The sequence below is a fragment of the Pleurodeles waltl genome, chromosome 9 (genome assembly GCF_031143425.1).
Source record: "Pleurodeles waltl isolate 20211129_DDA chromosome 9, aPleWal1.hap1.20221129, whole genome shotgun sequence".
NCBI lineage: Eukaryota > Metazoa > Chordata > Amphibia > Caudata > Salamandridae > Pleurodeles > Pleurodeles waltl.
In genome coordinates, this window is record NC_090448.1 from 915,205,417 (window position 1) to 915,229,829 (window position 24,413).

At 47.5% G+C, this 24,413-nt stretch overlaps 1 protein-coding gene across 1 annotated transcript in view; it reads left to right on the forward strand.

Moving 5' to 3' along the window:
* PAPOLA (poly(A) polymerase alpha) overlaps nucleotides 1-24,413 on the forward strand; it is an 858,334-nt gene that overhangs the window by 784,221 nt on the left and 49,700 nt on the right. Inside the window, exon 20 of the mRNA XM_069208274.1 lies at nucleotides 5,680-5,751. Within this exon, the coding sequence (XP_069064375.1) occupies nucleotides 5,680-5,751 (72 nt within the window). The remainder of the gene's footprint in view (nucleotides 1-5,679; nucleotides 5,752-24,413) is intronic.

Consider the following 24,413-nt stretch of genomic DNA (forward strand, 5'->3'; position numbering starts at 1 on the left):
GGATCCGGAGTTGTTCTGGTGTCCTTTCTGGATGTTTGTTGTGGGCAGGGCTGCTGTCCTCAGGAGTTCTTGGCCCTCTGATGGGCATGCAGTCCTCCGGGTGTTTGTAGAAGTCACAGGTCCTGCAGGATGGTTCACCTTTTTGTATCAGGAGTCTTGAAGCTGACCGACAGGTAGGGCTGGGGCCAAGTCAATTATTGTCTGAAGCCTTCACTGCTGGGGTGGGTTTTTCTATCCTCCTCCTTCTTGAGGCCGCCAGGAATCTGAAGAGCAAGGTTCAGGGGTGCCCCTAAATACTAGATAGAGGAGCATTACAGGGGTCAGAGGGCTGTAGACAGTGGTTACTGTCCCTGAGAGTCGCGAAACCCTTCCTGTGCCCACTGCCTTTGGAGAGGGGGCACATTACTTGGATACTCTCCTCAAAAGCAAGATGGACGATTCTGCAAGAAGGGGGTCCTTTCAGCTCTGGACATCTTAGGAGTGGCCCAGCTTTAGTGTTTACTCCTCCTTGTTCTTACTATTTTTTTTCTGCCGGACCTGCCGCAAAAAATGAGACTTGGTCCAGCGGCGGGCATCTTCACTAGCTGGAGTGCCCCGGCGAACTGTAACAGGGTGCCTCAGCCTTTGTTTCTGACCCCAGAGAGCACAAAGGCTATTAACCCATGGGAACAGAAACTTGTCTGTTAGTGGCAGGCTGGAACAGACCGGTCACCTTTACACTAGAGTGTTGGATAAAATACAGGGGGCATCTCTGGGTGCATTTTAAAATATACATCCAACACTGGCATCAGTGTGGGTTTATTGTGCTGAGAAGTTTGACACCAAAATTCCCAATCTTTAGTGAAGCCATCATGAAGCTGTGGAGTTTGTACTGACAAACTCCCAGCCCGTGTACATAATATGGCCACACTACACTTACAATGTCTAAGAATGGACTTACACTGTAGGGGCATATTGTTTATGCTGTTATGCCCTCACATGTGATAGGGCTGTAAGGCCTGCTAGAGGGGTGACATACATACGCCACAGGAATTGGTAAGCATGGCACCCCAGAAAGAGGTGCCATGTCGACTTTACCTTGTCCTCCCCACCAGCACACACAAGCTGCAATGGCAATGTGCATGTGCTTGGTGAGGGTCCCTTAGGGTGGCATAATACATGGTGCATCCCTTAGGGACTCTCCCTGGCCAAAGAGCCCTTGGTACCACTGTTACCTTTTACAAGGGACTTAGCTGTGTGCCAGGGATGTTCCAATTGTGGAAACAATGGTACAGTGTTAGGGAAAGAACACTGATGCTGGGGCCTGGTTTGCAGGATCCCAGCACACACTCAGTCAAGATACCATCAACTTCAGGCAAAAGGTGGGGGGGGGATTAACCATGCCAAAAGGGTCACTTTACTGCTTAACTCCCTCCCAAATTAAATAGGATGAGACTAACCTTTCCCAATAGTCTTCATTATCTAAGTGGAAAAACACGGAAAGTCCTTTTGCATTGGCATGGGCAGTCCCAGGTCTAAGTTCTACTGTAAAGTCCATTTCCTGTAGGGAAATGGACCACCTCAAATGTTTATGGTTCTCACCTTTATTTGCTTCAGCCATCTGAGAGGTATGTGGTCATTTTTCACAATGAAGTGAGTACTGGACAAGTATGTTCTTAACTTCTTCAGGGACCGAACCATACCAAAGGCCTCCCTCTCAATGTCACTCCAGCGCTGTTCCCTGGGGAGTAACCTCCTGCTAATAAAAGCAACCGGCTGGTCATGGCCATCATCGTTGGTTTGGGACCAGACTGCTCCTGTCCCATGTCCAGAGGCATCTTTCTGCACAATTAACTGCTTAGAGTAGTCTGGAGCTTTGAGAACTGGTGCTGAGAACATTTCCTCTTTCAGGGTGTCAACGACCTTCTGACAACTAACTGCCCAGTACACTTTCTTGCGCCTCTTATTAGAGGTCAGTTCTGTGAGAGGGGTCAGAATAGATCCATACCCCTTTACAGACCTCCTGTAGTGACCATTCAAGCCAAGGAATGCCTTGGCATGAGTCTGGGTGGTAGTAGCTTAATCCCGAATTGTCTGGATCGTGGGCTGTAAAGGTTGCACTTGGCCTCCATCTACAACGTGGCCCAAGTATACAACAGTGCTCTGCCTTATCTGGCATTTGGGTTCCTTGATAGTGAGGCCTGCTGATTGCAGAGCCTGCAAAACCCTCCCCAAGTTGACCAGGTATTCCTGTCAGGAGGAGCTAAAGACAGATATATCATCTAGATGTGCTGCTCTGAAGGGCTCCAAGCCAGCAAGAACTTAATTCACCAACCTTTGGAAGGTGGCAGGGGCATGCTTTAAACCAAAGGACATAACAGTGAACTGATAATGCCGATCGAGTGTAGAGAATGCTGTATTTTCTTTTGCTCCTGGTGCGATGCGAATTTGCCAGTACCCTGCAGTCAAGTCAAAGGTACTTAGAAACGTTGCTGCACCTAATTTTTCAGCTCGTTAGCCTTGTGTACGAGGTAAACATCTGTCTTGGTGACAGAATGGAGACCTCTGTAGTTCACACAAAACCTCATTTCTTTCTTTGCATCCTGGTGATGGGACTTGGGGACTAGGACCACTGGGATAGCCCAGGGACTGTCAGGTTTCAATAACCCCCTAAATCCAGCTTCTTGTTGACTTCAACTCTTATGCTCCCCTTAACTAGTTCAGACTGCCGATAGATCTTGGATTTGACAGACATGCTGTCTGATGCCCAAATCATGGGTACACACGTGTCTGTCTAGGGGTTAAGGAGAAAAGCTTTGCATACTGCTGCAAGAGTGAGGGTGTCTGAGTAGACAAAGCCGTCCACTGACCCATCTTTAGGGTTGTAAGAGAGGTGGTCAGGGAGAGGCTCACTCTCTGCTTCCTGTTCCTCATCAGTATCCATCAGCATGGTTACATCAGTCCTGTCACAGAAAAGCTTGAGGTGGTTCACATAGATCATCCTTCTGGGTGTCCTGCTATTACCTAGTTCTGCCAAGTAGGTGACCTCACTTTTCTTTTCTAGGATGTCCTGATGTGCCCTGGGAGCCACAGGCTCTAGAACCCATACTTTCTGCCCCAGTTCAAACTCCACCAGTGCAGCATTTTGGTCATATCACTGTTCTGGAGCGGTTAGATGGCCTCAAGATTTTCGGATGCTTTTTTCATGTACACAGCAATCCTGGAGCAGAGGTCAAGTACATAGTTCACCACATCTTGCTTAGGTTTGTGGAGATGTTGTTCCCAACCCTCCTTGACAAGTGCAAGTTGTACCAAAAGGATGGCCAGACAGAAATTCAAATGGGGAAACGCTACTCCCTTCTGAGGCACCTCTCTGTAGGCAAAAAGCAGGCATGGCAAAAGGACATCCGATCTCCTCTTAAAATATTTCTGTCAGAAACCACCTCCTTAGGAAACCCTACCCTGATAAAGATACCAATGAGGGCTTTGGCTACTGCAGGGGCTGTAATAGACCTAAGAGAAATTGCTTCAGGATACCTGGTAGAATGATCCACTACTATCAGTATATTTTGGTTTCCTGAGGCTGTGGGTGGTTCAAGTGGACCCACTATGTCCACACTATCCCTTTCAAAGTTAACCCCAACTACTGGTAGTGGAATTAGGGGGGCCTTTGGATGGCCACCTGCCTTACCACTGGTTCGGCAGGTGACACAGCAGCTGCAAAACTCCCTCACCTTTTGTGACACGTTGGGCCAAAAGAAATGGCTGACAAGCCTATTCCAAGCTTTAGTCTGGCCCAGATACCAGTCTAGGGCGATGTCATGTGCTAAAGTGAGGAGGAATTCCCTGAACTGGTGAGGCATTACCACTTACCTGGTAGCACCAGGGTTGGGGTGTCTGGCCTCAGTGTAAAGGAGTCCATCTTCCCAATAGACTCTGTGGGTCCCACTGGCATCTTCCTTTTCCTGTGTAGCCTGCTGCATCAGGCCTTCAAGAGCGGGGTAGGTTCTCTGTCCCTGGCACAGCTGGTCCCTAAAGCCCCCCTCCTGGGCCCAAGAGCTCTACCTGTTAAGGGTTACGTTCTGTGGGCTCAGTTCCGTGTGAGGTTGTTAATACGTCTTCTTGAGATAAGGAGTCTTGTGCTTTTTGCTGTACAGACAACCCATCCCCCCCCCCCCTTCCCCACCCCCTGGTCTTTGTTGACCTTTCTCATGAAAGCCTGGGCCATTATTCCAGACTCAAACACTTTTTTCACCCTGTGCTCGACTTTGTGCTCTAGTCCTCACACACGCCATCTCAGGGATCCCTAGCATGGCTGCATGGGTTTTGAGTTCTACCTCAGCCCAAGCTGAGGTGTCCAGGTCCTTCCCTAGCAGACATTCAACAGGGATTGCAGAAGAGACAGCTACCTGTTTCAGGCCAGTAACCCCTGACCATTCGAAGGTCACCATAGCCATGGGATAGACCTTAGTTACATTGTCAGCATTGGTTACAGGATATGTCTGTCCAGCCAAATACTGTCCTGGGGAAACACGTTTTTCTGTCACCATGGTAACACTGGCACCTGTATCCCTCAGGGCTTCTACCTTAGTCTCATTAATCAAGGGATGTTGTCTGTATTTGTTCATATTAGTGGGCCAGACAGCAAGAGTGACAACATCTACCGCACCCTCAGAAACTAATGTAGCTTCAGCGTGAACTCCGACTTGCTCTGGGCACACTGTTGAACTCGCCTGGAGACTGGCTTTCCCCTCTTCCCTGCTTCCCTGAGCCGCATCAACCTGCTCCCTGGGGGTGTCCAGTTAGCTAGACTCACTGTGGCCGATATTCATGTCAGTTTTGTCGGACTCCCCTAGGTACTGCTCATAGCACTTGCGACCACTTGCCAGGGGCCAGTGTAGGTCTCAGTGTGTGCTTCTATGGCCTCAGCTCTGCCCAGGGAGGCTCGCCTCACTGCTATATTTCCACAAGCTTCTTCGGCTCTCTTGTCTTTCTGCTGCCTACTGCTACAGTCTGTGAGTTTGCCACCTCCCTCAGTATGCACTGCCGCTCCAAATTGTCTGGCCAGTACCCCGAGGGGACCTCAGCCCCTCCAAGCCGTCTTAACTTAGTGGTGTCCTCCCAATGCCTTCATGGGAGGTAGCCGAAGAGTCTGCATCACGCTCCTGTGAAGTACTCACCACTGCCTGCTGGGGGCCTTCACCATTTATCAGAGATCATAGTTGCTTTAGCAAGTGGCCATCTGCTGCTGGCAATGCCCTGTAAATGCTTTGCACTTGTTCCTTTTGTGTAAACCTTGCTCCTCAGAGCCACAGCTACCCAGGTTTTTGAGCTTGAAGGTATGACAGAGAAAACCTAAGGGTTCTAAATGGATTGGTAAGTGTAATAAACAGTGAGGTTGCACAACCACACCATATAATACACCCCATTTCCTCACAGTAACAAATCAACTAGTCATTAAGGTCACTTGTACTACATAGGCTATTGGCAGTGGACATACAAAGTCATCCTTATGTCTACCAAATGTTTTCCTCTTGAACGTTGGTGTATCAGGACAAATTGTTTTTATTTTCAGTTTTCACCTTTGTAATCCAAGTTACTATACAAATCCAGGTCGAAACACTGCACATGTTCATTTTTTGTTTGCAAACCTTCTGAAAAATAGGTTTACAGAATGATTTTTTTGTTTTGTTTTTATAGGATTGTCTTCCTGAAGAATCCACATTCCTGGAACCTGATGATCCCGATAAAGTGGAAACAAACCTCCTCAAGGTATTGCTTCTAACTCTTTGACAGTTGTGTAATTACATTTAATGCATTTTTTGCCTCTTTGTAGTTTTTTACTATGCAGATCTTTTTGGAATTGCATAGCGCTAGGGTGGACACACTCATTGTATTTATGGCTCTATATGCTTTAGAACATTTAGGTTAAAACATTTGATATGACAGCCTATTTAGTATGGGATGGATTTAGACAGTGAGATTTTGTGACAAACTGTATATGTAAGGCTCTATGGGGGATGCATGAAAACACAATTATGTACTTAAATCAATGGTTTGCTATTGTGCAATACCATTTTTGTGGCTCTATCGTGGAGGCTGGCGATAAGTGGAAATGTGTTCTTTGAGAACAAAAAGAAGATGCATTCGGTATAGGTATTTCCTTCATGATGTTTGTCGGCTGCAGAGTGTTTAGAACACGCAATTAAGGTAAAAACAAATTATGTATTAAGGAGCTATCAAGTATGATGTAACCCACATCAGTATCTTGGAAGAATAGTGAAAGAGTAAACCATGTAAAAGGTAAGTTACACAGTCCTGGATTCGAGCGCATGCAGTCTTTGCATTTAAGGTTGGCCAGGGGGTATTTGACTACTTAGCGTGTTAAAAGAGATGAAAGTGCTATTTTTTAAAATGTTCGCTGACTGTTCTAATGTTATGCCACGAGGGACAATTACCACATAGTTTGAGGGGTGGTTGTAAATTAGACCATTGTTACTAAACAAAAAGATGGTCTTCACAAGGTATGCTGGAGTAACCACTTCTCTGGTAACAAATTCAGCAGGATTTTTCCCTGAGCTGCAGTTAGATTATTCAGCAGCTCCCCACTGGCTACGTACTTTAGCATAATCCTGGTGCATTCGTTTTCACTCCTTGCCAGGTGCTTCATCTGACTAAATTGTAGCTTGTTTCCTCTGAATTCTGAATCTTTATGGAACAGCTCCACCTAGAACATAAACATCAGGACTTTTGTGTGTTAATTTCATTGGAAAGGAGATAATGTGTTCAATGGCATGTGTAGCTGTAGATACACATGCTATGCATAAGCTCCCCATCTAGTGTTGAGTTCGGAGTTGTACAACTTTTTTTGTTTTTTTTTGTTTCTCTTCTTCAAAGAAGCTTTTGGAGTCATGGGATCGAGTGACTTCTCTTCTCGATATTACTGCGCATGGGCATTGAGTCCTTTGTTAAATTATTTCTCTCCGCCGTCTGATTCGAACATGTGTTCCTCTCACTCAGAATTCTTGGCTCAATATAATCCAAAACGTTTTTTTTTCTCCCTCTTTCTATCATCGTTGTTGTTCTTCGATCGCATTTTCTCCACTCTCTTCCTTTGGTTCCAACTTGGGGCCTGAATCGACTCTCTGCCCTTTGGGGCATATGCTGCCCTCTCTGGCCATCTTTGGGCATATCTCCTCCGTGTGACATCCAACTATGCAAACCTAATGGAACAAACTCCATTTTAATTTTGCCCTTGATGTCACTCCAAATTTCCTCACACCCCCCATCACCATGTGTGTAATTTGTGTCTCTTCCCTGACCACAGCAAGCAGGCCTGCAACGAGTGTCCATCCATTTAGTCAAAGAAAACACATACTCCAGAGGTTCCTATTGAGAGAACAGTAACAAAGGCCGAGGAAAAGCATCTACATCTAGAGGCTCTTCATCCACCACCAAACATTGACTGCCTCCACCTCCCACCACCACAATCCACTCCTGTAGGGGGAAGGCTACAACATTTTTACCCACAATAGTCTCAAACTAGCACAGATCAATGTGTACTTTAAATAATCGAAAATGGTTACTGTTTTGAGCTGACTTCCACTCCGCCAAACATACCCCCTCGTACTGGCAGACTTTCTCAAGAACATCTCACTCTTCTGAAAGCGGAAAAACCAGTTACATTACAACACCAGGGTACGGGAGTTTACTCCCTGTATTTCTTAATACCCAAAAAAAGACAAGTCTCTCAGACCAGTCTTAGATCTCAGACCGTTAAACCATTACATCCTGTAAGAACACTTCCATATGGTCACTTCGAGATATAATATTCCCTTCTCCAACAGGGTGATTTTATAACCGCGTTAGGCCTAAAGAACACTTTTCACATTCTCATTCATCCGGCACACCACAAATACCTCAGATTTGTGGTTGCAGAAAAGCATTACCTATTCTCACGGCCTTACCTTTCGGGATCACAACCGCTCCCAGAGTATTCACACAATGTCTTGCGTATCTTATGCCAGACTTCATATGCATCCCCTTCAACAGTGCGTCTCTTGTCACTGGTCTCTAGCACAGAGTCAGCTGGAGGATCTAGTGTTGTTGGACTGCCAGACTCCTAGCTATGTGCATTGGTGAAACACCACAAACCTTATAAAAGGGTGGACCTTTTTAGACCCTGTGCCTCAGATCACTCTCACTACAGACACCTCACATATCGGTTGGGGGACCCATCTCCACAGCCTCACAGTCCAGGACCTATGGAATACCACTCAACTGTCCTTGAACATCAGTCACCTCGAACTGCATGCAGTCTTCCTAGCAATGAAAATGTTCTTTCCACACTTGCAACACAAGGTGGTGTTGGTACGCACAGACAACATGACTGCCATGTATTACCTTCAAAAACAGGAGGGGACACAGTCACCTCAACCATCCTATCTTGCACAAACAATATGGAAATGGGCAATTCATCACCACATTCTCATAGTGGCACAGTATCGCCCAGGGACAGACAATCAGTTTGCATACCTGCTCAGCAGTATGCAGCAGCAAGTCCACATATGGGAACTCCACCCACAAGTCCTTCACCAGTACTTTCCAAAGTGGGGGGAACACATCAAATAGACCTATTCGCCACATCTTAAAATGCAAAGTGCCTCAACTTTACCTCTAGGTATCCTCGTCCTCAGGCCAAATGCAATGCTCTGTGGATGAGTTGGTCAGGAATATTTGCTTACGCTTTTCCCCCACTCTCACTCATTCCTTATCTACATTGGAAACTGAGTCAATTGTTCCCTCACCATGATCCTCATAGCTCCTACATGGACAGATCAGCAATGGTTCACCACACTTTGGGATCTCTCAGTAATTCCACATCAGAAGCTCCCCAACAGACAAGACCTAACACAAAATCAAGGACAAATAAGACATCCAGGCCCCAAATCACTCAACCTAGCAATATGGCTCCTGAAGTAATAGAATTTGGGTATTTATATCTGCCACAAGAATTAATAGATATTCTTAAAGAAGCATGTAAGCCCACAGCTAGACAATGTTACACAGCAAAACGGAAATGTTTTGTTTGCTATTGCCAATCAAAAAACATTGATCCTCTTAAGCCAACTTTTCAAGAGATTGCCTGTTACTTTACTTACAGAAAGCTAATCTTGCTACACATCCATCAGTCTTCATTTAGCAGCTATAGCCGTATATCTCCAAAACAGACGGCATACCTATTTGTTTAAAGTTCCCGTTATTAAGGCATTTATGAAAGGAGTTCGAAGAATCATTCCACCAACGGTTCCTCCAGCCCCATCCTGGAATCTTAACATTGTTCTCACACAGCTTGTGGGTCCCACTTTTGAGCCACTAAACTCCCTTTCTTTACAATCCCTGTCATGCAAAGTAGCCTTTTTAGTCACTATCACTTCCTTTAGATGTTCAAGGCAAAAACTTGTATTAAGAACTAATCCAAAATTCCTTCCAAAAGTACTTTCACAATTTCATATCAATCAGGCATTAGAATTACCAGTTTTCTTTCCCCAACCACATTCTGTAGCAGAAAGGGCACTACACACGCTTGATGTTAAAAGGGCTCTTAGTTATTGTATAAACAGAACCAAAGACTTTAGGAAAACAAGACAACTTTTTGTGGCATTTCTAATGTCCCATAAACAAGCCTGTATGTAGGAATCTGGCTCTGTATATACTATCTCAAAGTGAGAGATAGTGTGCACAGAGTCCAGGGGTTCCCCAAGAGGCTTGACAGAGGCAATAATAGATCATACTAATGCTCTATTTGTGGTAGTGTGGTCGAGCAGTTAGTCTTATCAGAAGGTAGTGTTAAGCATTTGTTGTACACACACAGGCAATAAATGAGAATACACACTCACTGACTTAACTCCAGGCCAATAGGTTTTTATATAGAAACATATTCTTTTCTTAATTTATTTTAGAAACACAAGGGTCAAATTACAGGTAAGTACATTAAATGTAAGGTACTTTGCATAGGTATAGATAGGACTTTGAATCAAAACAGTAATGTACACAGTTAGGCATAAAATGGCAATTAGCTATTTTAAAAGTAGACACAGTGCAAAATTCAACAGTTCCTGGGGAAGGTAAGTGCAAGTTAGTTTTTGAGGTAAGTAAAGCACTTACAAGTTCAGTCTCTGGACATAGGTAGCCCACCGTTGGGGGTTCAAGTCAACCCTAAACACCCAGCACCAGCAACACAGGGCTGGTCAGGTGTAGAGATTAAAGAGGGGCCCAAATAACATAGGCGCCTATGGAGACAGGGGGTGCTCCAGTTCCAGTCTGCTAGCAGGTAAGTACCTGCGTCCTTGGGAGCAGACCCAGGGGGGTTTTGTAGAGCACTAGGGAGTTCCCAAGTAGGCACACAAAGTACACCCTCAGCAGCACAGGGGCGGCCGGGTGCAGTGGGCAAACAAGGCATTGAGTTTAAGATAGGAATCAATGGAGGGACCTGGGGGGTCACTCAGATGTTGCAGGCAGGGCACAGAGGGGCTTCTCAGGCCAGCCACCAACTGGGCAAGGGTGAGGTCCGCCTGCCTGGTCACTGCTGCACCGGTGGTTGGTTCTCCATGGGCCTGTTGGGTGCAGTGCTTCTTCCAGGCGTCAGTTTTTTTTTACCTAGCAGTCGCAGTTGGGGATTACCTCTGCAGGCGTCATCGTGGGGGTGCAGAGAGGTTAGCCCAGGGTGGACATGTCATCAGAGTTGCCTCGGGATCCTCTCTGGGTTGTTGGTTTCTCTGGACACGGGCCAGGGGCATCGGGTGCAGAGTGGTGGGGACTCGCGCTTCTGTAGTGAGGTGAGAGTCCCTTTAAAGATGGTTTCTTCTTGCTTGAGGTAGACAGTTCCACTGTCCTCTTGAGTTCTTGGTCCTTTGTAGTTGCAGGGCAGTCCTCTGAGTCGGCAGAGGTCGCTGGGCTTGAAGGATGCGTCGCTGGTGCAGGTTCTTTTAATCGGGGGACAGGCCGGTAGGGCTGGGGCCAAAGTAGTTTTCGTCTTCCTTCTTCTCTGCGGTGTTTTCAGGTCAGCAGTCCTTCTTCTTTGTAGGTCGTCAGGAATCTGATTTCCTGGGTTCAGGGTCACCCCATGCATAGGTACAGCAACACATGCCATTGAAGAGAAAATGTAACCAGTAGACATCTTTTCGTGGCATGTAGTGCTGTAGATTCACATGCACCCTCCCTCCATCCTGGATGCGTGTGGCCGTTAAAATTTAGTAACATGTAAATATTGTACATATGTAGATACATTGCATGGACATCTATTCTATCCTACTCTTTTCACTACTTCAGTGTCCCGCCTGGGGAGAAACAATCTAACAAAGAACTCAGTGCCCATGCGCAGTATTACAAAGAGGAGGATTCACTCGATCCTGTGACTCCGAAAGCTTCTTCAAAGAAAAACAAGTTGTATGTTGGAAGCTGGCCCTGTGTGTGGTGAGCACCTATGGTGTTATCACCTTATGCCAGGTCCAGTTATCCACTATTAGTGAGGTATAGTCAGTGTCTAGATTGCCAGGGCTCTCTAGAGGTACCTGTGGATGAGCAGCCAAGACTTATCCTGGAGACGTTCAAAGCTTATGCAATACCACTGTAGTCACACAGCGCTTACACACATGAAAGAACCACACAGTTACAAAAATGAAGGTACTTTATTATGGTAACACAAATACTAAAATACTGTATAGGCAATACTCCACTAGCAGGTGAGTAAACACACTATTATATACACACTAAAAGTCAGGAATTGGCATAGAAATAAATAGAAAATAATGGAGACCCTAGTGGTAGACCAAACCATATACTAAGTAAGTGAAATGCGAAGGTCAGACACCCACCCACTACACAGCCTTCTGGAGATGCAGGACCAGATCGACAGTGAAGACCAGGAGTTGGCTATGCAGCACAGGAGTAGGTGAAGAGTTCCAGGAGTAATGCAGCCGATGTCCAAAGTCACAAGAAGAGTTGCAGTCAGTCAGTGGTGTGGAAGAATGCCATGACAGCTGTTTCTTTCTTTCAGCCCCTTTGGACATGGATCTAGAGTTGCGCTTGAGACTGTCCTTATCTGATAAAGACTTCTAGCTGCAGATTCCTTACCATTGAATTCCCTGGCGTCAACTTTGAATGCGGAATGTTTTTGCTGAGCAAAACCCTGTGGGCGGCGTCGGGTGACGTCGTTTGGATCCGTGTGAGTCGTCCGGCTCTATGTGGCTTCATCAGCGTTGGATATGGATTAGAGGAGCTGGAGCCGTCTGTGGTGTCACAGTTGCTTATAAGGGAACCACCCTGGCACGCGGATGTCAGTTCTTTTCCTTCCGCACCAGTTAAGCGCAGGTCTGGGATCGTGCTACCCTTTGCCTTTTTGGCAAGCTTTCTACCGTTTTGTCGAAGATTCTTTCATGTGTCTGTAAGGCAATTTCATCTAGGAAAATGGGGTTTAAGCCGGTTGGTGCCTGCCATTGCGCTATGTCGGTGACGAACTCCCACCAGGTATGTCTCTGGTGCCTCGACAGGGACCCCGACTCAGTCGTGCTCTGGCTGCCAGGCCATGGCCCGAAGTCTTTGAGAGAGCGGTCTCTAAAGCTCATGGCGGCCTGACAGTCAACTTCAGTCGGCGCAACTCCTTGGAGGTTACGGTCCCGCTCAAGGAGGAGGTCGTGGGACCACTCCAGGAGCCCCAGCTCCTCTTCCCACTCAAGGTCCTCTGGGCACTAGGGGAAGAGGCACAAGAAGAAGTCGTCCAAGTGGACTTTGACTTCGCCATGCCCATCGGCTGACGAGGCTTCACAAGAACATCGACGTTCCAAGTACAGTTCCGCAGAAGCGATGCCAGGGCCGACTTCACGTCTCCCCCTTTATCTGGGAGCTCAAATTAAAGACTAATACGAAGCCATGCGCCTTGTTTTTGAGCGTGCTGCCTTCGCTGGTTCGTCTTCAGACAGCAGGGGCTCCATCGGATTTGATGCCGCGATTGCGGCCGCATGCCGTTGGGCACCCCAGTATCCGATATCGGATCCTCTGGTGCCGGGACTGACGCAGATGCTCCCCCCACCGCAGGCACCTACTAGTTGTGGGAGCCACATACTCATTCCAGATGATCTGGAGCCGGAACAACATCGCACAATGCCGATTCCAACTTCCAACGGCGCCTGAGACTTATTTTGATGAGCCAGGCACAGGTGAGGAACCGGAGGAGTCTGAGGACCCTTTAGAATATGGATTAGAGGAGCAGGACTGATATTAAGAACTAGGGGAAGCCCCAGACTGGATACTTCTCTAGATACTGGTATGCTCTCACCTCCTTCTGTGGCTACGGAGGAGGGAGCAGCATACACCATGGTGGTGCCTAGAGCGGCTGAGGTCTTGGACCTGACGTTGCCTACGGTGCCGGTCAGGACTAACATCCTGACAGAGGTGCTTCAGCAGGGGGTTGCTACATCGGAGCCAATGTTACCCTTTAAAGAAGTCCTTACTGAAGTCCTGCTGGGGATGTGGTCCAAACCCAACACAGGGGCTCCTGTAAGTAGGACGATTCGCTGCCACCATCGACCAACTCCTACCGTACCTAGTTTCCTCACCCAACACCCTACCCTGGAAAGCTTGGTGGTTCAAGCCTCCACTTCCCGTGTGCCTTCTCTACTGTTCCTCCGGATAAGAATCTAAAGGCTGGACCAACTTGGGAAGATTGTTTTCTTCCTCCAGCCTGGCATTGAGGTCTATAAACACCTCATGCCTATTGGTATGATTTTCCCATACTTTTATGGGATACGGTGGCACAGGTGCTGCACCATGTCCCGGAAGGCGTATGGGACACTCACTCAAGCAGTCAGAGATGAGAGAGACGCAGCCAAGTTTACGATTCAGTGTGGTTTGGACACAACAGACTTGCTGGGCAGGGCAATTTCATCAGCAGTGGCCCTTCGACGCCACTCCTGGCTTCGTACTTCTGACTTGGTGCTTGAACGGTTCAAAGACTCCCAGGCTACAGCCAGATCCTTGGGCCTTTCGGCGCCAGCTCGTCAGCAGTCTGCCTTTCACCCCTTTCGAGGCTTGGGAAGGGGTGGGATACCACGCCACCCTCAAATCGGCCACCGTCCTCCATCTCAGCATCCAGTGCGAGGACAGGGTTGTGGTACTTTTAGAACCAGAGGTTCTAGCCAGAGGTCGGCAACCACCCAGCCCCCCTCCTCGGCAGCACCCAAGTCCTCATAGTGTGATTCTGCAAGACCACACACGTCCAGTTGGAAGGAGGATTCAATTTAATCTCCCTCACTGGCGGTCCATAACATTGGAGAAATGGGTCTTGCAGATCATATAGAAGGGCTATTCCCTCCCTTTCCAGTTTTCCCTCCCTCTATGCCACCATTAAAAGAACGGCTGATGGAGGATCCCTTAATTTTGCTCTGTGAGGAAGTTATGGCTCTCTTGGTCGAGGGAGCTATAGAAAGGATCCCGATGTCAGAAGTAGGCAGAGGTTATTCCCGCTACTTTCTGATTCCAAAACAGAACAAGGGTCTTCGTCATATCTTGGATTTAGGGGACGTCAATCTCTTCCTCAAAAAGGCGAAATTCAAGATGCTCACTCTTGCTCAGGTCTTCTCTGCCCTAGATAAAGGAAACTGTATGGTACAGTTGGACTTGCAGATAGACGGTAAGAAAAAATGAATACGTTGGTAATTAAAATTTATAGACTTGAACAAGTTACTTACCTTCTGTAATGCATTATCTGGTAGACACCCTAGCGGCAGATCCCTTACCTTTGAATTCCCTGACGTCGGATAAAAATCTGGATTTTTTTTCTGAGCAATATCCTGCGCACACTGTTGGGTGGCGTCGGTCAGATCCGCATGCGTTGTTTGGTTCCGCGTTGGAGCTGTCTGTGGTGTCACTGTCTATAAAAGGCACCACCCCGGCACTTGTACGTCAGTTCTTTTACCCACGATTTTCCACGTCAGAAGCGCAGAGTCACAGATAGAGCCAACAGTTGTATGTGCAAAACTAGGGACCTGAAAGATATAAACCCTAACAGACATATCCGCAGAGCGGGGAGGCATGGGTGGGTGTAAGGAATATGCAGCTAGATAGTCTCTACCAGGTAATGCGTTACCGAAGGTAAGTAACTTGTTATTTTAACCTATTCCGAATGTTTCCCTCAGTGTGCTAAGGAACCATGTTCACACTGAAAATGACCGGATTTAACTCATGCCGCAAATGCCCGAAGCAGTTGTCGCTCACAGACCTGCATGAGGTATTCCGTGAGTGCTAGGCTTAGGACAGGATGCAGCCGAAAGTGAATCAAAACCAAGAGGGGAAGGTATATTTCGCTGAAAACAAGTAGTCACTACCATTGCATAGATCCAGCTTCTAGTCACAGGCACAGTCCTGTTCTTGGCGTTCTCTTGTGAGTCCAAGTCCAAACACAAGTAGAAAAAGTATGAAGTGCAACTCTACCCCAAATCCTGCCACTCTGACTGCAAAGAAGAGGCATAAAGACATTAATATGTCAAATGCACTTAGTTGAGATACTAGCCACAGGCCCTACTTCTCAGTTGGTCCCAGCATGCCCTGAGTTTTCCTGGCCATTGGCGCAAACCTGCAGCAGATCGAAGCCTTAAAGCAGGCCATGGTGCAAACTTTCAGTCTGTTCAGGCTCCATCTTGATACCTAGAGGTCTGCCCCAAGCACTGGCTGTCACCTCTGAGCCATTACCGGGCTCATATGAACTCCAGTACAGGCTTCAATCCTGGGCTGAAATCTGTTGGTTGCTGTCAGTGCTGACTCCACCTGCGTTGGTGGATGATCCTGTGTTGGATGCCGACCCAATATGAGCTCGACCGTTGTCACTCTAGGTGTAGGAAAGTGCCCTCTTTCCTGGTAAGGTTACCCCCATTTTCTGCCTGTTGTCAGTATGTTTGAATGTGTTTGTCTCTACTAGGTTCCTGCTAACCAGGACCCCCAGTAGTTTTGCTCTCTCCTCCTTTTTCCTCCCACAATTGGCATACTAGTTCTCTCCACCCCCCCCCCCCCCAAATCCTCCCCCCTGCTATTTAAGTCCCTAGTATATGGTACCTAGGTACCTAAGGCATTGGGGTTCCAATGGATACCTATGGGCTGCAGCACTTATTCTGCAAAGGGTTCTGCAGGCCTGCCATTGCAGACTGCGTCACCCGGGTACATGCACCTGTTTTCTCTACAGGTAAGTCACCCTTATGGTAAGCCCTCCCAGCCCAGAGGGCAGGGTGCAGGTACCTGTGTGTGAGGGCACTAGCCCCATTTTACTGGTGTTTGTGAGTGCGGGATGCCATTTTATATGTGGACTGGACATAGGTCACTACCTATGTCCAGCTTCATTACAGTAACTCAGAACCTGGAAATGTTTTCTCTACAGGTAAGTCACCCTTATGGTAAGCCCTCCCAGCCCAGAGGGCAGGGTGCAGGTACCTGTGTGTGAGGGCACTAGCCCCATTTTACTGGTGTTTGTGAGTGCGGGATGCCATTTTATATGTGGACTGGACATAGGTCACTACCTATGTCCAGCTTCATTACAGTAACTCAGAACCTGGAAATGTTTGGTATCAAACATGTCAGAATCATACCCCAATACTGTTGCAAGTATTGGAGGTATGCTTCCATGCGCTCTGGGGCTCCTTAGACCCCCAGAATTGCTACTACCAATCTTCCAGGGTTTTCCGGGCAGCCCAGCTGCTGCCACCCCTCAGACCGGTTTCTGCCCTCCTTCTGCTAGATCTGATCAAGCACAGGAAGGCAGAAAAAAGGATTTCCTCTGGGAGAGGATTGTAACACCCTCTCTCTTTAGAAATAGGTGTGACTGGCTTGGGGGAGATGTAGCCTCCCCAAACCACTGGTTTGCTTTGAAGGGCGCATTTGGTGCCATCCGTGCATAAACCAGTCCACACAAGTTAAGTCCCTGCTCTGGCCCGAAACTGGACAATTGACAGTGGAGTGACCACTCCCTATCCATCACCACCTCAGGGGTGTTGCCCAGAGCTCCACCAGAGGGTGGTCCCTGGGTTCTGCCATCTTGATTCTAAGGTTGACTGGGAGCATCTGAGTGGCCAGGCCAAGCAGGTGACATCAGAGCCACCTCCTTATAGGTGCTTACCTGGTTATGTGACCAATCCCCCTTTCAGGGCTTTTTAGGGTCTCTCTTTTGGGTGGGTCCTCAGATTCGGCCTGCAAGATTCCAAGAGGACTCCTCTGCAACGTTTCCTTCAACTTCTGGCCTCCTGAACTGCAACTGGAAACTCCAGGACCCAACATGCTGCTTCCAAGAAGAAAGGTCTCCTCAGCAACATTGGTTCCAGGGCGATCCTGCCAGCTTTACAACACTTTCCTCGCCATGCATCCTCAGAAGACTGCAACTCTTCAGCCTGCACAAGAAGTAGAAATCTCCCTTGGCGTGAAGGAGTCACCTCCCCTGCAACCGCAGGCACCTACAACAAGCGAAGACCAGCTACATGGATCCTGCATCACAGGTGGTGGTCTGGAGTACTCTTGTTCGTCCTCTCTGCCAGCTGTCCAACTTTGGTGGAGGTAAGCCTTTGCCTTCCCATGCAGGACAGCCCCCCTTGCACTGCGTCTCTTGCAGCTGCCAATGCTTGTTTGCATCTCCTCCAAGGGATCTTCAGATGTGTAGCTACAGCCCTCCATCCTGCAAAGTAAACCCTTCTGTGTGGTTCTCCTTCGGCGTGGGATCCACTTTTGTAGTGGTGCGTGGGCTCCTTCTGTGGCTTGTCACCATCCTGTGGGTGCTCCTGTGGACTTTCTGCGACTCTGAGGGTCCCCTGTGACTCCCCACTCCTGGGATTGAGTCCTCCTGGGCCTTGCTGGTCCCCGGCAGCACCTCTTTTCCACTAACTGCGTGTTTGCCTTTGCCAAGGCTTGTTGGTGGATATCTTGCACCAACACCCATCTGCAATCTTCCTTCTGGCGTGGGGCATCCCCTGCATCAATCTGGAACTGTTCTCCGGCACCTGGGCTGCAGTCCTGACCTGTTATTCAGTACCGTCGACCAACTCCTTCATCCACAGCTGGGTGGGGTAGTACCTTCTTCTCTTCCTGGACTCCATTGTGACTCTTGGACTTGGTACCCTCTCTCCACGAGTCTTCTTTCCTCAGGAATCCACTGTTGGTTATCTTGCAGTCTTCTCTGGATGTCGTCTTTCTTCTTTTCCTCCTTTGGGTGGTTTGGGGAAAATCCAGTCTTTTATTCCTGCATTCCTGGTCGCTGGTGGGTACTGTGTTACTTGCCTTTGTGGTTCTCTAGTACTCCCAGCTCCCCTCTACACATTTTACTTACCTAGGTGGGGGTACCTTGTTCGCATTCCGTTTATTTAGTATATGGTTTGTGCTCCCCCTGGGGTCACTATTGGTTATTACTGTTTGCACTGTTTTCTAAGCTTTTTTATGCCTATTTCTGATTGCTAGTGGATATCTTTAGTATATTATTTGCCTCCTAGGGGTGGGTCACATGTCTAGTATTTTGTGTTGATTTGTGCCAAAAAATAAAGTTGCATCATACACCATGAATTTCCTTGTGAGATATGCTGAGGACTTTAAAGGATGATGGAGATCTAGTGCAGGACTTGAAGAGCCAGTGAGATGTGGTTCTTTTTTGGTGATGTTTTCAATTTGTTCTAGTCTTCACAGTATTAAAGTTATTGTCAGCTGGACTGTGGAAAGCCTGGAAAAGGACTATGCTTCTTAGGGTTTTGAGCATGTAGGAGGTGGATTAAATTTCAAGTGCGGCATTGGCTGATTCAAGACACATTTAAGAAAATATTTTTCTAACCTTGTACTGATATTTTGTTGCTATCCTTTTAAGTGTGATTAGTGCTTCTCTGAACACAGTCTGGAACATATCTTGGGAAAACAATTTATAAAGTACAGTAGCACTGCTTTTTGCGCATCTCAGGCCTCCCAAAGACGTATTCTCTTAGTTTTAACATGTATGACACTTACATCATTAATGGTAACTACTTTGTATTATACACTTAATTAAATGGCTTTGGGGTGTCCTTCAACCATGAACTTCATTTGCTCTGTAGCGTTCAGCCATTATCTTAACACGTTGTCAATCACACCTTTGCTCAGCCCACCGAGTGGCTGTCTCACCATTTTTCTAGTGTTTGGGTGTGTTCTTCCGTCTCCTTTGTAATGCATTTGTGATGGATACTTGTAACTGCAGAATCATCACCTTTTGTATATTCCCCAGGTGCCAGATGGGATTTGTAAAATTCTAAAGAATGTGGCTCAGTGCCTCAGTTTGGAGCCACTTATAAGTACCACCAATATGTGGTGGCATCCATTCTTTTCTTTCTGCGCCTTGAAATGCAATTTTTTTTGTTTTTTGTTTGACTATCTTTCTCAAAAGTGTTAAAGGGGAATTTTCCCTCATACACGTTCAGGATTTTAAAACCTTGTAGGGACAGTCGTAAGCAGATGTCTGTAGGAGCAGCAGGACATTGCAAGGAAATTGCACCTAAGCCTAAACAACCTGCACCTAATTGGTCGAGATTGAACAGTAGCAGTTGAATTGATTTTGGTCTCCAATGTGTGGTTTTGAGGTTATCTTGGTGGCTAGGTGCCTCTCCACACAGTCTATGGATGCCAAGCATTGCGTCAAATGTGTGGCTTTGTGCAGCAAGGGTCAGATGGAAACATTACATGTCAAGCTTGTTGGACAGTTTATCACCCAACAGGCTATCACATTAGGTACTATTTGAAGGTCTGTCTTATCTTGTTTTATTTTTATTTTTTGCGATTGTTTGATTAGCCTACTCTTTTCAAATCACCTGCTGTGTGGAGTTTTCTTAAAGGTTTACCTTATATGTTCCTGCTTAAGGAATTTGTAATGCCACAGTTCCACATAAATCTGGTTCTCACTCTTTTGATATTTGCACTTCTTTTGAGCCAATGCAGATTTGTCCGCTTGGCTTCTAACCCTAAAAACAGTCTTTTTGGTCACACTATCAGCTTGTCACATACATGAGCTTCAGGTGTTATAAAACTTTTTCTGATGGATACTAGTAACCTCAGATTACTCACCTTGTGACTATCCCCAGGCACCAGACTTGATCCAGAAAATTCAAAGCACTGCTTCTACTCACCAACATTTAAACACCACCCATGTGTGAGGATTTTTTTTCATCTCTTTACGTACCTTGAGACGTGGATCTGGAGCGCTGCTCCTTTTTTCCATCACTTTGGAAAAGTTTTTCCTTTTTCAAGAGATGTCACCCCCTGTGACTGCATCCTTCTAGGGACTGTTACACACAGTGTGTTGGTGTCAGTGGCCATGGCAAAGCACCAGAAGGCTCAAGCAGGTCCCTCTTGAAGTAGAGAGTGGAGCCAATCTTTGGTTCCAATGTACTAGTTTTTCAAGGCTCATCCACTACCTCGTAGCAAGTCAAGTCCTTTTGAAGACAGAAGAGCAGAAGAAAAGAAATTGCTGCGGGAAGGAGAAAGAAAGTCATCGGAAATAATAGACTGCCCTTCAGTTATCGCATCTACAGGATTCCATCAGCTGGCAGGAGCTGCAGTCTTGAGAAGACAAGGGTGGTTAAAATCCACTTCGTTTTGGCCTGGTTTAAAAACAAAAATATTAGGCATGGCCTTTGATGAACAAGCTCGTTTTGGAAAACATGTTAACGCATTACAGTCAATAAAAGCTGGCACGGAGACTGCCAGGTCGCTGGGTACCTTGCAGTTTAGAAAAAAAACCTTTGTGGAGCCCGAAAGGAGAGGCATCTACATATAACAGAGATGCCAAACAACCCTCTCATCTACAGTACCGACCATATTACCACCAACAAGCATATAGACAGCCACCTGCAGCAGCGTATCATAAGCCAGGGCCTCGCAGGAACCAGGTCTCTCAAGGGAAAGAGACAAACAGAAAAAAGTGATCTGTATCGAGTGTCGGCTACGCCTGGTCTTTCTCCAACAGTGGGTGCAAATATTTCCAACTATACTCATCACTGGAGTTATTAGACTTGATCACCCATGGACATACCCTAGAGTTCGTTCCATCACCCGCCTCATCTTCACTTATTGAGCCAAGATGTCTGCATCATGCAGCAGAAGGGAGCAATAGAAAGAGTCCCTACACCCCAGAAGGGAATGAGTTTCTATTCCCGTTTTTTCAAAGCACTAATGCGTCTATATACGGATGGGGAGGGCACTTACAAGAATTACAGGTCCAGGGAAACTGTTGTACTGCTCAAAGCTTTGCACATCAACCACTTGGAGCTTTGAGCAGTTTTCCTCAGCCTCCAAGCTTTCCTGCCAAGAATAAAAAAGGCTTCAGTCCTCTTGTGTGCAGACAGCACCACAAGCATGTACTATATAAACAAACATACATTTCTTTAATATCATGTGTAGGAGGCTGGGTTCTGTATGTAGTACCCCCCTCCTTTTTGCCTGGTGTCAGTGTGTGTTTTAGACTATAGTACATTGGGATCCTGCTAACCAGGACCCCAGTGTCTGTGCTCTCTTCTCTAAATTTGGTTATTGACTACCTTTCGCACCACACAATTGGCATACCGGTGCACCCATGTAAGTCCTTTGTATATGATACTTAGCTACCCAGGGCACTGGTACACCAGGGGTCTCCCATGGGCTGCAGCATGTATCATACCACCCATAAGAGCCCGTGCAAACTGTCTGCAGGCATGCCATTGCATCCTGCGGGAAATTATGCATGCACCTTTCACTTTAAATATAAGGCTTGCTTTATATCGTGGTCACTGCACCTGGACACTGTAAGTCACCCCTCAGGTAGGCCCTTCAGCCCAAGTGCAAGGTGCATGCTCCGAAGTGTGAGGGTACCCCCCTGCATGAGCAGAGGTACTCTTACAAGCCCCAGATGCTATTTTCTGGGCCCTGTAAGTGCGGGAAAGCCATCTTCAGGTATATAGTGGCTCTGGTCAACACGAGTGGTCCAACTACATAATGGCTTCTCAGAACCTAGTCATGTTTGGTATCAGATATGTTGGAATCATGCAACTACACTGGTTCCAGGATTAAAGGGTCTGGCTGTCAGCCCACACTGCTGCAGACTCCAGACACTGTTATGCCCTTCTGCTGATGAGCCTAACTCAAGCAGGGGAAGGCAGAACAAAGGATTTCCTCAAGGGATAGGTGTGTCCACCTCTCACTTTGAAATGGGTGGCCTCTGAGCGCCACCAGACTGCTTTAAAGGGCACATTTGGTGTCTTCCTTGCATAATCCTGTTTGCACCAGTTCTGGAGCCCCTGGTCCTACTGTCGTAAAACTACACAAAGGACAGGAGAGTGACCACTCTCCTGTCCAGCTCCTCCCTTAGGGAGGTGCACAGAGCTCTACCAGGTGGCCGGTTGATTCTGCCATCTTGGAAAGAAGGTGGGCAGAGGCCCCTTGGAGCATCTGACTCGTTAGGCCAGGTAGATGACGTCCCTGACCCTCTCTGGTAAGTGGGTCACTACAGAGTGACAAACTCCCTTTTTGGGTTACTTAGGGGCTCCCCTGAGGTTGGGTCCGCCTGGCCTCTGGAACTGCTGCTGGTCTGCTTTTGGGACTGAAACAAAACAGTATCAAGATGGGAGGGCTCCCACTGCAACATTGTTTCTCCAGCTCCTGCAAGATTTCTGCAACGTCCATGGCTGTGCATCTTCCAGTGCCACAAGGACTCTGCCTGCATCGAAGAAGCAAGAAGAAATCTTCCTTGGGGTGAAGGATTCACTTCCCCACATCTGCCAACACCTCAAGACAATGACAACCGGCTGGTGGATCCTGAAAAACTTGGGAGAAGATGGACCCTTGCAGCAGTCACTGGAACAGAACCCCTGTGCACCACGATTGTTGATCTTGCTAAAGATTGTTGTCTCTTCCTTCAAGAAGATCGAGCTCCTAGAAGCCCCAGCAGTCTGCAACTCCAGATTCTGCTCCCCCTGCAGCTCCTGCATAGTAGGACTCCTGTTTGTTGTGCTGTTGAAACCTCCTTGCGACTCCCTGTGCCTGCTATCAGTGGGTCACTCATGGGGGCTACTCAGACTCCAGCTGGCTTTCCTTCCTACTGAAGGCTTGCCCTGACTCCCCACCAAGGGTCGTGTCACTAGGACCTTGCTGGTCCTCCAAATCCTGCAAACTTCCTTGCAACCGCTATTTGCATTTGCTGAGGCCTGTTGGTGGTCCTTCCGGTCACTGACCCACCAACCCAACCGCCCCTCTCCAACCATTATCCCCCCCCCCCCCCCCCCCCCCCCCAAAAAAAAACACATGGACTCTGCAGCTGGACATCTTCTTTTACCATCCTGCAGGGACTTCACCTCTGAGTGGATGGGCATTACCTACCTACCCTGCCTGAATATCGAGTGGCCTGGACACTGTCCCCTTTTTATTTTTCAGGATATTCATGTCTGGAATCCACCTCCTGGTTCCACTGGTCTGCACCACAGGTCACGAAAGCAGCTGGACACCCGAGGCTTCCATTGAGTTCAATGAGGGTTTCCAACACCACTTCACCCCATGCACCTGGGCTCCCTGATGTAGGTACTCCGGTCTTCTGGGGGTGGGAGCACACTCCATCCTTTTTTTGCGCCAACTTGTGTCCACTAGGAAGGGTCCTGAATCCATAAAAATCCAATCGCAACGGTCCTGTGTTAGCCTATGAGACAATTGGCTCAATAATAACTGCGCCTGGGGGATTTCTAGTACTTAGCTCTGGTAATTTCCTACTCCCTCAGCCCCTGGGTTCCTAACACGCTTACCTTGGTTGGGCACCTCCATTCTTTTACCACTTTCTTAGTATATGGTTTGCCCCTCACAGGGCCCCGTGTATGCTTTTGCTGACTGTTACTAAGTGTTTATTTTTGTGTGTTGATATCTCCAGGTGGAGATATACCAATGTTAGTATAGCTATAATGTTGTAATAAAGAAACCTTTATGTTCGATGGCATCTGTCGCTGTAGATACACATGTTGTGCATAGCCCGCCATCTGGTGTTGCAAGTTGTTTTTCTTCGAAGAAGTCTTTCGAGTCACGGGACCGAGGGACTCCTCCTCCTTGTCTCCATTGCGCATGGGCGTCGACTCCATCTTCGATTGTTTTCTTTCCGCCATCGGGTTCGGACGTGTTCCTTTCGCTCCAGGTTTCAGAACGGAAAGTTAGCTAAATATCGGAAAAATTACGACGGTATTGTTGCGTTCGGGATCGGCTTAAATAGAATCGACACCGAATCGAAGAGTGAAGAGCTCCGGTACCCTTCGGGGTAGTTTTCGATCCCCCGTCGGGGCCTGGTCGGCCCGACCGCGTGTAAAACAACGCTGATGGAACGGACCCTGTTCCGTTTCTGTCCTAAATGCCACAACAAATACCCGTATACAGACCAACATTTG